General features: G+C 48.7%; 1 protein-coding gene across 2 annotated transcripts in view; it reads right to left on the bottom strand.

Annotated features, from left to right (window-relative positions):
• Positions 1-17,553, bottom strand: part of RPN2 (ribophorin II) — a 226,049-nt gene that overhangs the window by 200,709 nt on the left and 7,787 nt on the right. For both annotated transcript variants that reach the window (XM_078652111.1, XM_078652112.1), the window contains exons 2-4: positions 12,343-12,536; positions 11,260-11,355; positions 9,866-10,041 (exon numbers count right to left, since the gene is read on the bottom strand). In XM_078652111.1, coding sequence (XP_078508237.1) covers positions 9,866-10,041; positions 11,260-11,355; positions 12,343-12,536 — 466 coding nt within the window. The remainder of the gene's footprint in view (positions 1-9,865; positions 10,042-11,259; positions 11,356-12,342; positions 12,537-17,553) is intronic.

Genomic DNA, 17,553 nt, shown 5'->3' with positions numbered 1-17,553 from the left:
GAATATGCTACTTACCAGTATGCATCTGTTCTTGGCATGTAGGGCTGCTAACATTCATATCTTAGCATTAGATCGCCGCCTAGTGTTGGGTCCGGATGATCGCACATTGTTGTCCTGGAAGAGTCTTCGAAGTATCCTGAGATAGGTGGCTCCTCCCCTGGACTACAGTGCGCATGGGCATCGGCTCCATCCCCAGATTGTTTTTCGCCATTGTGGCAGAAGATGGAGTGAAAAGTGTAAAGGATGTCCATGCTAATAAGTGAATACAATAGTATATCTGCAGCTGCGACAGGCACCGGGGAGGAGGGTGGGCGATATGAATGTTAGCAGCCCTACATGCCAAGAACAGATGCATACTGGTAAGTAGCATATTCAGTTCGAGGCATGTGGGCTGCTAAATTCATATCTTAGCATAGAATACATAGCAGTCCCTCCATTAGCGGCGGTTGCCCGTGCCAGCTGCAGAAACCTGAAAGAGTGTCTTGAGAACAGCCTGTCCTACAGCAGCTTGCTGCTTGGAATGTACGTCAACACAGTAGTGTTTTGTAAAGGTATGTGGTGTAACCCACGTGGCTGCTCTGCAAATATCCTCTAAAGGAATGTTCCCTAGGAAAGCCATGGATGCCCCCAGTTTGCGTGTGGAGTGCGCCCTTGGGGGTATCGTTAAAGTGCGCTTGGCCTTTTGATAACATATTTGGATGCACTTAACAATCCACCTGGCTATTCCTGCTTTGGAAATAGGGTTGCCTTTGTGTTGTGGTGCGAAGGCAACAAAAAGTTGTTTTGTCTTTCTAAAGGGTTGTGTCCTGTCCATGTAGTACATCAACGCCCTCCGTACGTCTAACGTATGGAGCATTCTTTCCGCCACCGTTTGTGGGTTTTGGAAGAATGCCGGTAAGTCAATAGTTTGGTTGAGATGAAACTGTGACACCACCTTCAGAAGGAATTTGGGGTTAGTACGTAGCACTACCCTATTTGGATGAATCTGAATGAATGGCTCTTGGATTGTGAGCGCTTGCAGCTCACTAACACGCCGTAGCGACGTGATAGCGATTAGGAAAGCTACTTTCCACGTTAGGAACTGGAGTTCACACGAGTGCAGTGGCTCAAAAGGTGGTCCCATTAGTCTGGTGAGGACCACATTGAGGTTCCACACCGGAGCTGGTGGTGTTCTTGGGGGAATGACTCGCTTCAGACCTTCAAGGAAAGCCTTAATGGCAGGCACTCTGAAGACAGAGAGATGCTGCCTGTTCTGAAGATAAGCCGCTATGGCGGATAGATGTATCCGAATGGAAGTGTACGCTAGATTGCACTTGTAAAGATGCAACAGATAGCAAATGATGTTAGGGATAGATGCATCTAGCGGGTTGATGTCATTGGCTGTACAGTAAATGACAAAACGCTTCCATTTCGCAGCATAGCATGCTCTGGTAGTTGGCTTCCTAGCCTCCTTGATGATGTCCATGCATTCCGGAGGTAGGTTAAGGTAGCCAAACTCTAGGACTTCAGGAGCCAGATTGCCAGGTTGAGCTGTTGCGGATCTGGATGCTGAATTTCTCCATGGTTTTGCGTCAAAAGACTGGGCGTGAGGCGTAGTCTGATGCGGCACCACTGAGAGTTCGAGGAACGTGGTGTACCATGCTTGGCGCGCCCACGTTGGAGCAACTAGGATGAGAGTCATCGCGTGCTGCCTTAGCTTTCTCGCGACCAGCGGTATCAGAGGGGCTGGTGGAAAAGCGTACGCAAATTTGCCTGACCAGTTCATCCATATCGCATTGCCCTGCGACTGTGGGTGAGGGAACCTGGCGGCAAAGTGTTGGCATTTTGCGTTTTCTTTTGTGGCAAACAGGTCTATCTCCGGATGACCCCACTGCTGGAAGTACGGGTGGAGTACAGATGGGTGTAACTCCCACTCGTGCATTTGATGGCTGTATCTGCTGAGCAGATCCGCCATCTGATTGTCCTTGCCCGGGAGGTGTTCCGCCATGAGGAAAATGTTCCTCTGAATGGCCCACTTCCACATGCCCTGAGCCAGATGAGACAGCTGTGGCGAGTGGGTGCCCCCCTGTTTTTGAATGTAGTACATCGCGGTCATGTTGTCCGTCCGGACTAACACTACCTTGTTGCACAGATGTACAATGAAGGACTTGAGCGCCATGAAGATTGCCATCAGTTCCAGATAGTTGATGTGCATCTTCTGTTGCTGCGTCATCCATAGTCCCTGCACTGTGTAAGTGAGCAGATGAGCTCCCCATCCCTGGAGAGATGCGTCCGTTGTCAGGATAATTTGTGGCACTGGCTCCTGGAACAGTCGGCCCTTGCAAAGGTTGTGTGGAGTCCACCAATGCAGAGAGTCGTATGCCCGACTGGTAACCAACACTAGGTCTGTCAATTGTCCCTGAGCCTGTGTGCACTGATTTGCTAAGCATTCCTGGAGCGGACGCATATGCAACCGTGCGTGAGGGACTATGAAGATGCAGGAGGCCATCATGCCAATCAACTGCATGAACACTCTCGCTGGAAGTGAGTGTTGTGGTCTGAACCTTTGGATTAGAGACTGCATGCTGTCTATCCTGACTTGGTTTGGCTGAGCCATGGCCGTCAGGGTATTGATCGTCGCACCTAGAAACTGCCGGACATGTGCCGGCTGAAGATGCGACTTTGGGTAGTTCAACGAGAAGCCCAGATCGTGAAGGAGGTGAATGGTAGTTGACATGTCTGCGGCGCACTGTTGTTCCGACTTGGCCTGAACGAGCCAGTCGTCTAGGTAGGGGTAGACATGAATGTTCTGCCTCCTGAGGTGCGCTGCTACTGTCGCCAGACACTTGGTAAACACTCTTGGGGCTGTGGTCACTCCGAAGGGTAGGACCTTGAACTGATAATGCTTGCCTTGGATAGTGAATCTGAGGTATGTCCTGTGGGACGGGTGTAGTGGAATGTGGAAATAAGCATCCTTGAGATCTAAGGTTGCTAAGAAGTCCCCTTGGTTTAACAAGGGAAGAATTTGTTGTAGTGTAAGCATATGGAAGTGTTCTGACAGTATGTACAGGTTGAGGGGACGTAGATCTAGAATGGGTCTGAGAGATCCGTCCTTCTTTGGAATAAGGAAGTACAGGGAATACACCCCTGTGCCTTCCTCTCCCACCGGCACGAGCTCGATTGCGCCTTTTTGCAGCATCACCACTACTTCCTGCTGCAATAAGAGCAAGTGCTCTGCGGACATAGGCCTTTGCCTTGGCGGGATGTTGGGTGGAGTGGATTTCAACTCTAGGCAATAACCATACTGGACTAGTTGTCGCACCCACCTGTCTGTGGTGATGTTTCTCCAGACGGGCAGGAATTGCTGCAGTCTCCCCCCGACAGGTGTTAAGTGGTCGGGGGGCAGCGACAGAGAGTCACTGTTTGCTTGGGGTAGAGGAGCGGGAGCTGTTGTTTCCTCTGCCGCGACCTCTGTTGCTGTTATTCCTGTAACCTCCCTTGTTCTGTTTTGTGAACGAGGATTGTGCTCCACCTTTTGAGAACTGAGATTGTTGACCCATTTGTCCTCTGGTGACTCCACGTACACCTGAGCGACGAAAATTGCTGCCACGAAACTGTTGTGACTGTAGGGCCCCCATGGACTTAGCAGTTTCTGTGTCTTTTTTTATTTTTTCTAGGGTGGTGTCAACATCTGGACCAAACAGACTATCAGGATTGACTGGCTGATTAAGAATGGTTGTCTGAATATCTGGTTTAAACCCCGAGATGCGGAGCCACGCCTGTCGTCTCAGCATAACGCTAGTGTTGATAGCTCTAGCAGCTGTGTCTGCGGCGTCAAGTGCACACTTGATGGCTGCGTTTGAGATTAGCTTCCCTTCCTCAATAAGCAGTTTGGTGCCTTCTTGGAACTTTGGAGGCAGGTGTTGTATAACCTGTTCTAGGGTGTCGTAATGCGCCCTATCGTAACGTGCTAAGAGTGCTTGTGTATTGGCAATGCGCCAAAAGTTTGCGGCCTGTGCAGCTACTCTTTTGCCCCCTGCCTCTAGCACTTTGGACTCCTTATCCGGGGGAGGAGCTTCACCCGTCGTCTGGGAGTTGGCACGTTTCCTGGCATTGGCGACCACAAGAGAGTCCAGTGGCAACTGTCCCCGAATGTATGCGGGGTCTGCAGGTGCAGGTCTGTACTTCTTTTCAATGCGTGGATTGACCACTCGTGCTCTGGTAGGCTCCTTAAATATATCCCCAGCATGCTTGAGGACTCCTTTAAGCATAGGCAGCGTCTTTACTGTCCTTTCAGAGACTGAAAATGTGTCGAAAAGGAAGTCTTCCTCTATCGGGTCAGCATGCATGTCCACATCATGATTGGCTGCTGCCCTCTCAATTAGCGCATGAAAACCTGCTGAATCCTCAGTTGGGGATGCACGTGCATTAAAAAGCTGCGGGTCCTGCCCCACACTTTGGGTGCCCTGGTCACCAGTGTCATCATATGAATCCGGTTGTGCATCTGGTTCATTGATAGGGAAATTGTATTGCTCGTCCTCATCATACCCTTCACCCGCAGAGTGTTCTGGTGAGGGAGTAGGGCTCCGTCTCGGAGGAGGCTGGATTGGTTCCATGAGGCCTGAAGCGTCAAGGGGCACCCTTTTCTTTTTCAGTGGGATGACATATGAGTCCACTGACTCTGAAGTGATTTTTCTCTTATAGAGGGTCAATTTGCCTGTGTTAGCGTCGATGAAATGCTCTGAATCATCCTCTGATTCGAGCACCCGACGTGGAAGTGGGCCAGCCGTTGAAGAAACCGTCTTCTTCGGTGCAGATTTGGTGGAAAAGGCTTTCGGCGCCTCCTTTGGCGGCAAAATAAAGAGAAGTTTGCCAGAAGGCTTTGCTGGATTGTCCTTTTGCGCCTGCGGCGATGATATCGGAGCCGACGGAGCAGAGGCCTTCTCCCTGATTCTCTGTAGTGATTCGGCGATGAGGGACGCCTCACTCCCAGTGGGTTTTGGCGCCGACGAGGATGTTTTGACCTTTCCCTCGGATCCGACGTCTTTGTGGGCCTTGTGCGCTTTCGACGCGGATCCCGCTGTCACCGACCCCGAGTCCTGGGACCGGTGCGCAGACGTGCCAGTCTTCGATCCGTGCGCCTGCGTAGCCTCCGTGGAGCCGGCTTTGGCGTGCTTGGACGGCGGCGCCGCTGTTGACCTGTGCCGACCATCTTTCTTAGAGGACCCCTCCTCTGGCGTCGATTTCGATTGTGCAGCAGCGGAATCGACGGACTTCTTCGACTTCTGCGGACCGGAGGTCGACGGAGTCGATGGAGTAGCGGGTACAGTCGTTTTCGCCGGTACGGCAGCCATCTTAGGAACACTCGAGTCCTTAAGTTTCGGTTTCGTTTTCGGGTCGGCCATCTTAGATGTAGTCGATCCCGATGCTTTCGGTTTCGGTTTCGATACAGTCTGCTCAGCAAGTAAGTCCGTGGCCGGGCCAGAAGGCGGGGCTGTGGCTTGCGGCATTGGGTCTTGGGTAAGGCCTATAGGCGATCCCGTGACCCGGTCGGTATCCTCAAAACCTTCGGGGCAGAGCTCGTCCCCTGAGCTATCCGCCGCGGCCCCATAAATCTCTTCGTCGTCTCCTACCTCGTCGACGTATGCAAGGCCTTGACCCAATCAATCAATCAATCAATCAATCAGTGACACTTATAAAGCGCGCTACATACCCGAAGGGTCTCAAGGCGCTGGGGGGGGGGGGTGCCGCTACTGCTCGAACAGCCAGGTCTTCAGCTTCTTCCTGAAGGAGAGGTGGTCTTGGGTCAGGCGCAGGTCGGGAGGGAGGGAGTTCCAGGTCTTGGCGGCCAGGTAGGAGAAGGACCTTCCTCCTGATGTCGCTCTTCGGATGCGGGGGACGGCGGCGAGGGCGTGGTTGGCTGATCGGAGGTGGCGTTTGGGAGCGTAGAAGTTGACTCGGCTGTTGAGGTAGCTCGGGCCTTGGTCGTGTAGGGCTTTGTGTGCGAGGAGGCGGAACGTGATTCTTTTGTTGACGGGGAGCCAGTGAAGGTCTCTCAGATGTCCGGAGATGTGGCTGGTTCGTGGGATGTCGAGGATGAGTCTGGCTGAGGCGTTCTGGATCCGCTGGAGTCTCTTCTGGAGCTTGGCGGTGGTACCGGCGTAGAGGGCGTTGCCGTAGTCCAGCCGGCTGGTGACGAGGGCCTGGGTGACGGTCTTCCTGGTCTCGGTGGGGATCCACCAGAAGATCTTCCGTAGCATGCGTAGGATGTTGAAGCACGCCGAGGAGACGTTGTTGACTTGCCTGGTCATGGAGAGGGAGGAGTCCAGGATGACGCCCAGGTTGCGTGCATGGTCTGTCGGTTTGGGTGCGGTGCCCAGGGCGGGAGGCCACCAGGAGTCGTCCCAGGCAGAGGGTGAGGAACCCAGGATGAGGACCTCCGTCTTGTCCGAGTTCAGTTTCAGGCGGCTGGTCGTCATCCACTCGGCTACCTCTTTCATCCCTTCGTGCAGGTTGGCTCTGGCGGCGGCGGGGTTGTTGGTCAGGGAGAGGATCAGCTGGGTGTCGTCGGCGTAGGAGATTATGCTGAGGTTGTGTTTGCGTACGATGGCCGCGAGGGGGCTCATGTAGACGTTGAAGAGGGTGGGGCTCAGAGAGGATCCTTGGGGGACGCCGCAGATGACTTCGGTGGCCTCTGACTTGTACGGTGGTAGGCGGACTCTCTGTGTTCTTCCGTCGAGGAAGGAGATGATCCATTCCAGTGCCTTCCCCTGGATTCCGGCGTTGTCGAGGCGCTGCACTAGGGTGCGGTGGCAGACCGTGTCGAAGGCCGCGGAGAGGTCTAGGAGGATGAGGGCCGCTGTTTCTCCATTGTCCATCAGGGTTCGGATGTCATCGGTGGCGGCGATGAGGGCGGTCTCGGTGCTGTGATTGGCTCGGAAGCCGGACTGTGAGGGGTCGAGGGATCCGTTCGTCTCGAGGAAGGCGGCCATCTGCTTGTTGACGTTCTTCTCAATGACTTTGGCTGGAAACGGGAGGAGCGAGATGGGGCGGTAATTCTTGAGGTCGGTGGGGTCCGCTGTTGGTTTCTTGAGTAGAGCGCTGAGTTTGGCGTGCTTCCAGCTCTCAGGGAAGGTGGCGGTGTCGAAGGATGTGTTGATGATGTCTCGCAGGTGGGGTGCGATGACAGCGTCGGCCTTGTTGAAGACGTGGTGAGGGCAGGGGTCGGTTGGTGATCCGGAGTGGATGGAGTTCATCGTGCGGATGGTGTCTTCGGTGCTGATCGGGGTCCAGGCGTGGAGGGTGGTGGTGGGGGGTGGTTGTTCGGTCATGGTGTGCGTTGGTTGGTTGTTGAAGCTGTTGTGTATGTCCGCGATCTTGTTGTGGAAGTATGAAGCGAGGGAGTTGCAGAGGTCTTGCGATGGGGTGATGTCGTTGTTTCCTGCGCTGGGGTTGGAAAGCTCTTTCACGATGTTGAAGAGTTCCTTGCAGTTGTGTGCGTTGTTGTCCAGCCGGTCCTTGAATGCTGTTTTCTTGGCGGCGCGGATCAGCTGGTGGTGTTTCCGGGTGGCGAGTTTGAAGGAGGTCCTGTTGTCCGGTGTCGGTTCCCTTTTCCAGACTTTCTCGAGGGCTCGGCAGTTCTTCTTGGAGCTCTTGAGTTCGTCGGTGAACCATGGGGCCTTCTTGCTGCCGGGTCTGCTAGGCGGGGTCCTCAGAGGGGCGAGCTCCGTCGTCGTCTACCGGATCCGCCTCGACCTCCGTCTCGGGTGGGGAGATTTGAAGATGATGACCCTGGTCCTCTTCATCTTGGTCGCCGAAGATGTTTTCCGGATCCGGGGCCGCTTGTCTAGCTTCCATGCGCACCGCGCGCCGAAGCTTGAGAGTCTTCTTAGACCGGAACTGTGCACAGGCTTTGCACTTGCCGTCGTCGTGGTCAGGCGAAAGGCATTTGTTACAGACGGGGTGTAGATCGATGTGTGGGTACTTGGACCCACAGAGCGGGCAGTACTTAAACGGGCTCCGCTCCATGTTCAGAAAAGTTTTGCAGTCGTGTCGCGATGAGAAGGCCTCAAAGTCCGAAGAGCGAAAGAAAACTCCGCTTATTCCGGCTCCAAGAGACGGAAGACTCGAGACCGTGCGCAGACAATACCGACGCAAAAAAAGCGAGGCCTTTTGGCCGCTAAAAGTTAGTTTTTCTCAGTTTCGACAGAAAGACGTCGAGACCACATCCGAACCCAATGGCGGAAAAAAACAATCTGGGGATGGAGCCGATGCCCATGCGCACTGTAGTCCAGGGGAGGAGCCACCTATCTCAGGATACTTCGAAGACTCTTCCAGGACAACAATGTGCGATCATCCGGACCCAACACTAGGCGGCGATCTAATGCTAAGATATGAATTTAGCAGCCCACATGCCTCGAACATTATGTATTCCTCTGAGGTAAACACTGCAATTCATTTTTTGGGCTGGAGACTCAGTTGTTCACAGTAAATAAAACAAGTCACGTATTGAGAAACTCACCGCCGCAGCCCAGCTTGGACAGGAAGCCAGGCAACCTGTGTTGGGACGGGGGCGGGCCCACAAACAGACAGGAAGCAGACAGGAGCCTACCCCGAGCTCCTGTGCCCGTGAAGCCAGCCGGAAGTGAGCGTTTGAGCTAGCGGGGCTCCGGTGCTCGTGGAGAACCCCGCCTGCTGCCGACACTGACCCGCTGACGAGGGAGAGAGGGACAACCAGCGTGGTACGCTGCACCTTTACCAGGAAGAGCAGCGTGTGCCAGGTGATGCAGCGGAGTGACGGAGCTTGTAGCAGCGGAGAGAGCCCGGTGAGGGGGGAGGGGGTGTGCGCGCCTGTGTCTGTGTGCGCGCGCGTGTGTCTGGTAAACTAACTACTCCATTTCAAACCCTAGTCAAATGAACAACAAGGGTCCACTGCCAACCTAAAAGACACGGATAATCCTTTTCAGAAAAGTACAGAATGCATGGAAGTAAGCAAATAGCTACTTACTGTTGACAGAAAGAACCCAACACCGAAATAACAGAATTAAGAAAACTCATTTGGTGTAAAAAAACTACAAGTTTCAAACCATCCACAAATTACTTTCAGACCTTGATGAAATGGAAAGCTATTCGTTACTTTTCTGCCACAGCCACTTGTGCCTATTTCTGGTCGACTCATATCAACACTTTTTAAATCCTGTTTTTTATTAGTAATTAATAAGTGAGAATGCAGTCAAAAGACTTTGTTTATTAAAGCTGCTGTTGTTACGTGAATGCTGCCCTGGGGCTATGGACAATGAAACAGTAAAGAAGAGAGTGCTTAGACATCCAACAGCTTAATCTCTGCTATTGAAGGTTAAGCTACTCTACATTACCACTGTGGAATCTATACCAAATACTTGGAGACAAGAGTCTCCCCCTCTCTTGCTGCTCAAACCGTAATAAGATGTATGTAAAGATCGGTTCATGGTTACACAGGTATCTAAAATGTTACTCTAAAGTATTTTATTTGACATATTTCGTATGGAACAATTATGACAAAAAAAGACTAGTGTAGCACTTTATTATAAATCATTTTACTACAGCATGTACAGCTCCAGTGTGGGATGCCTTACTAAAAATAAAGACTCATCAAGGTATTTGGCATGCTGGTCTTTAGCAATTTCCAAAAGGCGGAATGAGATTATTTAGGCAAAGACATGAAATACAATTATCATAAAGATTGCAGGATTCCATACGTCATTATGGAAGTTGCTCAAAAGACTGAAGAGGGCTGGAGAATGCTTTATGCATTTACAATTGTAGTTAGTTCAAGTACACAAGAGAAAAACAAATGAACTTAGAACCTAGTATAGCATAGGGGAATTCTTTTTTTACGTAAACTTACGCCAAGACATTCTCTTCTTTGCTGAGACGAGCTGTGAGTGCACTGACCACTTCCTGTGAAGCTAGAGGAAGCTTGAAGCCACTGAGAGCTGCAACAGCATGGTAGATCTGTGATACTGAAGAGTCCTCACTAACAGCCGCAAGCAGAAGGTCCCTGGTCTCATTGGAAATGACAATCTGGGGAGCAAGAACATACAACAGGATGAGCCTAAAAGATTGAATAGCCTACGTATGGCTCATACAGAATATTACATCATATGGTAAATATTGTGGGCCTTCAGGTAGTGCTGGTTTCGAAGCACATCAAATTAGCCGAGCAATTCAAGTTAAAATATACTCCAAATCAGTATTTTTTAGCTTTACAACAACAGTACAAAAGATCAATACAGTGTGTAGTAACACTGATATTAGACAAAAAGAACATTCAGGAAAATAAACAAACTTTAGCACTTGATATTCCTTTACTGAAACACAAATGAAACCACGTTCAATGAACATTTGATGGAAATTACATTTAAATATCTTTTGCCAATGTCAAGCCCTCCACCTGTGATTCTTCAGTTCGGCCTCCAGCGGCCACAATGTGTGCAGAAAACGTTACCAATCCAGGGACGTTTCTACCATGGGTGCAACAGCTACAATGCACCGGAGGTGGCGTGGCCCACGGGTGGGAGGGGGGGCCCGTCTGTCCCGCATCAGCTGGGGTCACAGAGGCTGCCATTTGGATTATTTTTTTGGGCATGCACAGAGACTTGGCTGTGTTTACTTGTCAGAGGAGTAGAGGATAAGGGAACATTAAGAAGAGAGTGGAGAGAGAGATGAAAGAACATAGAACAGGGCAGGAAAAAGTGACAGAATAGGAGAAGGAAACAAGATTGAGCAAAGAGCAGAAGAGAAAGGAACCAGATATAAGGAGAAGAGATTGAGCGAGGGGCAGAAGAGGAGGAAAAGAAAAGGGGGCGGGGAGAACATTAAAGCAATCAAGCAAATGTGAGGGGGCAGGGTGGAGGTGGGGAAGAGGAGGTAAATGACATTAGTGTAGCAAGTGCAGAGACACTGGAGTTCGGGGATGTGATGGGTGCACTGCACCTCATTTAGAACAGTCTTAATACGAAGGGGGGGGGGGGCTGGTTTAATTGGTAGCATTGGGGCCCCATGACCAAGATCCACTCCCACCCACGCCAATGTATTAACCTCCATTCAACGGCAGAAAGCATTCACCCAAAAGACCCCAATCCCCAAATCAAAAACATGTATACTAGAGATCCACAGCAACTTAACATACAATCGAATACACATTGTAAGTAAAGCCATGCGCGTCTACAAATAAGCTCCCTTCAGGGTGGCGGGTCATTGAACATGCATACGGATTTACATTCCAAGCTGTATACTCACCTCACATGCAGACAAGGCCTGGCTGGACTGCGCAGCATAGAAGAGAGAGTCCACGCTGTTTGGGTTGACATTTGCTTTGATAAATTCACAGGCAGCCTGAGTGGAAAGAGAACACAAAAAGACTCAAAACACTGCGGAAAAATGTACTTCAACCTCGATAGTGTATGACCTCCTAGGAGGTGGGGTATACAGCAGGGGAAGCGGTAAACTTCTGATTTTATCGCTGGATAGGGGGGTGGTCCAAGTGGTAACTGGAGACTCGCTTTACTTCAGATGTGCTTAACAAATTTACAGTGACCTCAGGCTGATAACCCTCCACCCTCCAATCAGAACGTGTACCAACGAATACTTCAACTGACAGCACGTGGCAACTGAGATAAGGGGATATCATTGTGGGTCATTTTGTTGAATGCAAATACAGCATTTCCATTCCGCACGAAAGCAAATAAAGATTCCATAAGAAACACTGCCTTAAGGAATTGATCATAACGCAATCGCCGTTAATTGTTCAACCGATCGTCTGTGTGTACACGTTTATGCTGAGAGAAAAAAACACGTCAGCGCTGTTTTCTGGGACGTAGCAACTTGTAAGTGATTGTCAAATGGAACAGTCGCCATCTAGTGGCAACTTTACGAGATCTAACACAATACTCGAAGAGATGGCAATGTTAAAATAAAGCGAGTTGTTGGTTGTACCGCCCTTACTACGTACTAAATTACAGACCTAAACTCACATGGCATTCAGGGTTACAAGTTATGATTTCACAACATTTTTCTGACAAAAGAAATATGTTTTAAAAAATGGTTTAAATGATTTCTTAATTGCAGTGTATGGCTGCATGAAGACATGCTTTATTAAACACCTCAGGCTCTCAGCAAATTGGGAACAAAAAGCAGATGAAAACAAGTGGCTTTGGTAAATGGCAGAGAGGACGCTACAGCGAAAAGAACCAATAACGATAAAATATCATAAATCATTAAAGGCACAAGTCATGCAGCAGAGAGAGAAAGTCAGGGAATGTACTAGCTTAACAAAAAACAAATATAGTAAGAAGTGAACACCTGTAACGTGTGTTCTCTTACCTTTTCATCCAACGGCGAGGCTCCTAAGTGGCTGAATCCGACAATGTGGTAGTAAGCCGTTTCTAGATCTGAGACTGGCTGTTCAAGTGCTGCTTTTAAACGGTCCACATCAGGCCTGGTGAGATAGTGGCTGGGGGTCAGGGCTCTGATGTTTGCAACCAACAGTAATGCCAAGATGAAAGTGGTGTGTAATCCTGTGGTAAAAGTGTATACAATTAGGCAAATATATTCTCCATGGCCAAACACAGTAATCAAAAGCCGTATGCAATTGGACAAATACATTGAATACCTGGTAATCAAATTAAAGGAAAAGGGAAAAGGTGGAAACAAATCAGTCCTTCTTTGGAAGGAAACAACTTGTATGTTTTACTGCTTAACATTATTGAAGCTATTTCCTATCACAATGACAACTGGCACATTTATTTCATTTCAGTCAGGGAACTCCTTAAACGTTCAGATACAGAACAATAAGCTGCAGTTTGATTTCTGAACTTGGTGAGACCAAAATGTCACTACACATTCGAAAAGCAGCAAACACACTCATAATATTAGGATAATGTATAAAACATTTATGATAGTAGTAAAGACAGCAAATCATTACATGCAACTATTCATAAAGAACATCTGTCGGGGCAATGCAAAATTGTCCTAAGACCACAGTCAATCAAAAGGATATGGGGCAGCAGATTGATGAAAGAAAAGGGGCTGCTAAAAGTGTGCTCAAGAGAAAATGTTTGCAGTAAGATTTGAAGAGAAGGTGAAGAATGGCTAACAGGGCAGAGAGAGTTCCCCTGTTTATTTCAGTCATGTAATTATTATTTTTAAAAAGACGTGCGAAGGAAATATATGTCATGATAATAAACTAGATTTAGGAAAGAGCAATTAGATATCTTGCATACCAATGTGATACTCATTCCCGGATGGTGATGTATTATTCGGTTTTCTTCTTTTTGAAGGTTTTTATTAAAAAAACGTCCCATTCCCATCACGTCTCTAACACACCTCACTGCCAGTGACTACATTATTACCTTCAGCGCGGCGCAGATTCCTGCGCTGTGCTGAAGGTTCTAATGAGCCTACCGGCTCATGACGGAACCGTTCCGTCATGAGCACAGCTCAACCGACGCTCATGACGGAACCGTTCCGTCATGAGCACAGCTCAACCGACGCTCATGACGGAACCGTTCCGTCATGAGCATCGAAGGGGTTATACTTTTACTTCAAGCTTTTCACGGCAGCCGTCAAATCAGCAATACTCAAACCAAAACCATCAACATATCCTACATGCCTGATACATATACTTCTATCTGCCAACCCTATCCGTACCGTTTCCAACTCGTTCTACCCCAATAATCAAAAACACAAACTCTTTGTCAGGGTTCTTACCGAACTCGCTCATATCACTCACTGATCAAGATTTCACATGACTACTTCACAAAAGCAGTCATTTTGACCTTAATTACAAGAACATCCAGCCGTTCACCACACGCCTACTGTTCTGTATTTTAACTCCCTTACTTTCTGGTTTAGGTTGCATTTATGCATCATACTCTCTTATTCTGGAAGCGGTTTAGCTCTTTACAATTTAGTTTCCACTAATTCCATTTGTTGGGCCAGCTTCTCCTGCTGTAAAACACTGCCTTTCAAGAGGAAGAAGAGTGAGAAAAGTGTGCACTGCAAAAGAAGCAGAACCTTAACCTAAAACTTCAAAGACTAAGATCCTAAATTAAATTTGGCGCCTGGAAATGGACTACAAGAAGGGGAGGTTGAGTCCCCAAAAAGTGTTACCTGCCAAGCATCTAGACAGGTATTGTGAGGAGGGGAAGCTTCTGCATGTGACCAGGACTGGGGGCCAAAGCCTGCTAGTCTCACTGCTGGGAGAGAGGATATCACTCAGGGAAACAAGACCACCTGCTCTGGAGCCTGGAACACCTAGCGCCTAACTGTTTGCCAAGACCAGTGTGCCCTGTGAGGAAGAGAAGAGCATTGGAGAGAGTGAGGCCCACTTGGGAGCCCTGCTGAGTGGACTCCGAGTATGGAGGTGTCTGCTGTACTGATCGGGTCATTGCCCGTGTGCACGTTCCAGTCGCTGACCCATGTAAGCAAGGAGGGGGCCACTGTGAAGATAGCAGTGACCAGAGTACTGTGTGGGAAGAATGAAGCCGTGCAGGCCAACCTTTTATGCTAGAAGGTGTCGCTGTGAGTTATTGCCAGATCAGAAGGTCCAAGGTCTGCGCGGAGCAGCAACATGGGATGACAGCAAGGGCCACTATAGTATGGACTACCGTATGGTGAGGGCCGGCACCATTTCCGGTAGTGATAGGGCAACCCTGTACGTCAGAAGTGGTTGCCGGTACCCAAGTGATTGCGAGGATCGGGCTGTCGCCCAAAAAATGTGAGCTGTGACAAGCAGGTCATCACAAAACAAGGATTCAGCTGGAGCTGCACCTCTGAAACTGAGAAAGACGCACTGTGTGCATCACCCAAATCCCAGCCAGGAGCACAGAAATGTGATCCCCCACACCCTCACTTACCCTCTTGTGAGGAGCTCAAGAATTACCAGGCAAGAGAGGAGCACCGAACACCTCTGATCGCCGCTGGAGCTTGCTGCTTATGCGCAGGAGAGAGCCACGCGCAGTGGACTCTCTGAACAGGACCTGGGACAGTGCGAGAGCCCGCTGTCTGGGTGCTCGATGGGACAATGCAAGACTCCTCGCTGCTGGAGCGGGTAAGACTGGTTACCCGGGACATTCGCTGCTGAGGGTGTTGCTGTACCAAAAGACTTTAGACTATTTTACAAAGTGGACTATTGATTTAAAGCCTACTAGAGAGCATTGCCTGGATGTGGCCACCAGTGAATGGGGATTCACCCGAACCAGATTACAGAGAGCAGTAGGACAGGGATTTGCCAGCAAAACACTGGTGCCCCAACCTCAAGGGGAAATACTTTGAAAGGGGTTCTAACACCATTTCATGGAAACAGCTCTTGCGCAGCTCTCCAATTTTGTTTTATTACTTCTGCTCACCACCTTTTATGCTCATCATTCTTGATGCTTTCACCTTCACTGGGCATTACTAGCATGCTACTTCAGAGATTTTCCTGCTCAGCTGTCCAATCACTGATTCCATTTCTTGATACAGTTCTCTAGCTCACAGACTACTTGCATCAAATTTCATGCCCTTTGATGTGTGGTCCTAGATATCCTCCCGGTTGCCCTCTACATCACCTATTCCTTTGGGGATCTCTTTTCAGTTACATAATTGTAAAAGAAATCTTCTCCAATTACCCAACCACAAAAGAGAACATTAAAGACTTTCTCCTTTGGTCAGTGAATGGCACTCCGCTTCCTCGTGCTTACCTCGTTTAAAACAGATGAATTATTTTCTTCTTCTGAACTGCATTAACTACTTTGTTCACTCTTTCAGTCTTTCTATCAGATGGCACGACTCCCCACCCGTTCTCCATAGGCCTGGCAGGGCACTCGTACTTCAGTATGAGACTTCAGACCATTATCTTCTCCACTGCCTTTACCGCTATGTACCAATTGCTTAACATCAGATAGATGTAGCGGTAAATGTAGGTACAATGTGACTACAACTAACTAGTAATGGCCTCACACTAGAGATACCTGACCATCTTGACAGCTGCTGCTCAACATGACTGAATTAGAGTTTTCGCCACTTTTCTCGAAAGCAGATATTTAGGCTTTGTATAATGGCTAGAGTGCGTACCAACATTTGTGCCTCATGCTCCCAGGTATCTGCCCTGCTTGTGTCTTCTGAATTTTGGTTAGCAGATGATTGTTTTGTTAAATGAACATGGAGTTTGCTGGGGAGCATGGTGTCTTACTCGCTTTTATTGGATATATTCAGGGTTATTTTTACAGAATGATTTGTGCATGATGCATGGTGCCTAGCACTTACAATTTACACTATTATATGTAGCCAGTAGAGTGCTTATGTTTGGTGTGGTTCTCCTTCTTCAAATTGAGAGATCTAATGCTTAAATAAATCTCTGAACAATCCGACTCTTTGAAACTCATTAGCCAGGGAAGAATCTCTGAATCTGTCAAAGGCCAAATGAAAAAAAATATTCCTCTTGCTTCTGAAAGGTCTCCAGCAGAACACGCCAAACCAACTTCCATTGTCTGATACAACATCTTCAAAAGGTTTGGAGTAGATTAAGTGATATTTATGGTACTGGTGTTTGCCCTCAGGTAAAATTAATTCAAACACACTGCTTCTTGAGAACTGAGTCAAACTTCTCATCCACTAGGCCTTTCAAAGGGGGATCCTGTGGTGGCAGCCAAGCTACATAAAAGATAATCAGTTCAGTTTCATAAAGTGGACAAACCCTTGACATAAAGTGAAGCACCATGGTCTTGCCCTGCTCCCTCCATCCATTCCCTTGGTCCTGCGCTCTCCATTCTCCCAACAGTACATTCTGCACCAACGCCACACAGGAGACCCATTGCATAAGAATGCTGAATTGACAGGGGAAGGGTCCCTGGAGAGCACAGGAATGTCACGATCCAGAAATTCCACATCAACGCTAATGTGTTAGAGCAGATGTACCATCATTCACACCTCAAGATGATCCTAGACTATCTGAGGAAACTTCTTCCCAACTGAACCTTCCCCACTCATCCTAGCCATTTGATGTGGCTCCTTTCACATAAGAGCTATGCTTTTAAATAGGAGAGGGGTGTAGTACGAGGTATTCAGTGTGTTCAATATATGCGTTTCCTCACAGGAGGCAAGAAAGAAGTGTTTGAAAAGGAAGGCGAGGCTCTTCTTGCTTTCTTTTGAAGAAATGCCTTTTACATTCCAGGATGCCCATTTAAAGGTTATGATGAGCGGAAAAGCTCACACAACCAACTGCCAGTACCACCAAAATACCTACACTGACTGCAAAATATAGGAGAACTGGAGTTTTTAATGCATAAATTGCAAAGTGACCTCAAGTTGTAAAGTCATCCTGGGCACCCCCCAGTTTTTGCTGATTGGTACTGATGGTAACTGACTGACTGTCCCTGGGCTCTGCCTATCCAGGCCCAGTGCAATGCTGAAAACACTATCAGAATACAGTGAAAACACCGACATACCTATGATTGGCATTACCTCCCCTATAAGGAACAAGTGCATAATAGGGCAGGGGGTCAAAACTACCTTTAAGTCTCTAGTATATAATAGGAAATGGCAGTTTAGAGG

This window comes from Lissotriton helveticus, chromosome 7, assembly GCF_964261635.1.
Source record: "Lissotriton helveticus chromosome 7, aLisHel1.1, whole genome shotgun sequence".
Lineage (NCBI taxonomy): Eukaryota > Metazoa > Chordata > Amphibia > Caudata > Salamandridae > Lissotriton > Lissotriton helveticus.
The sequence above is the reverse complement of the archived record's forward strand: the minus strand, read 5'-3'. Positions and strand labels throughout refer to the sequence as shown.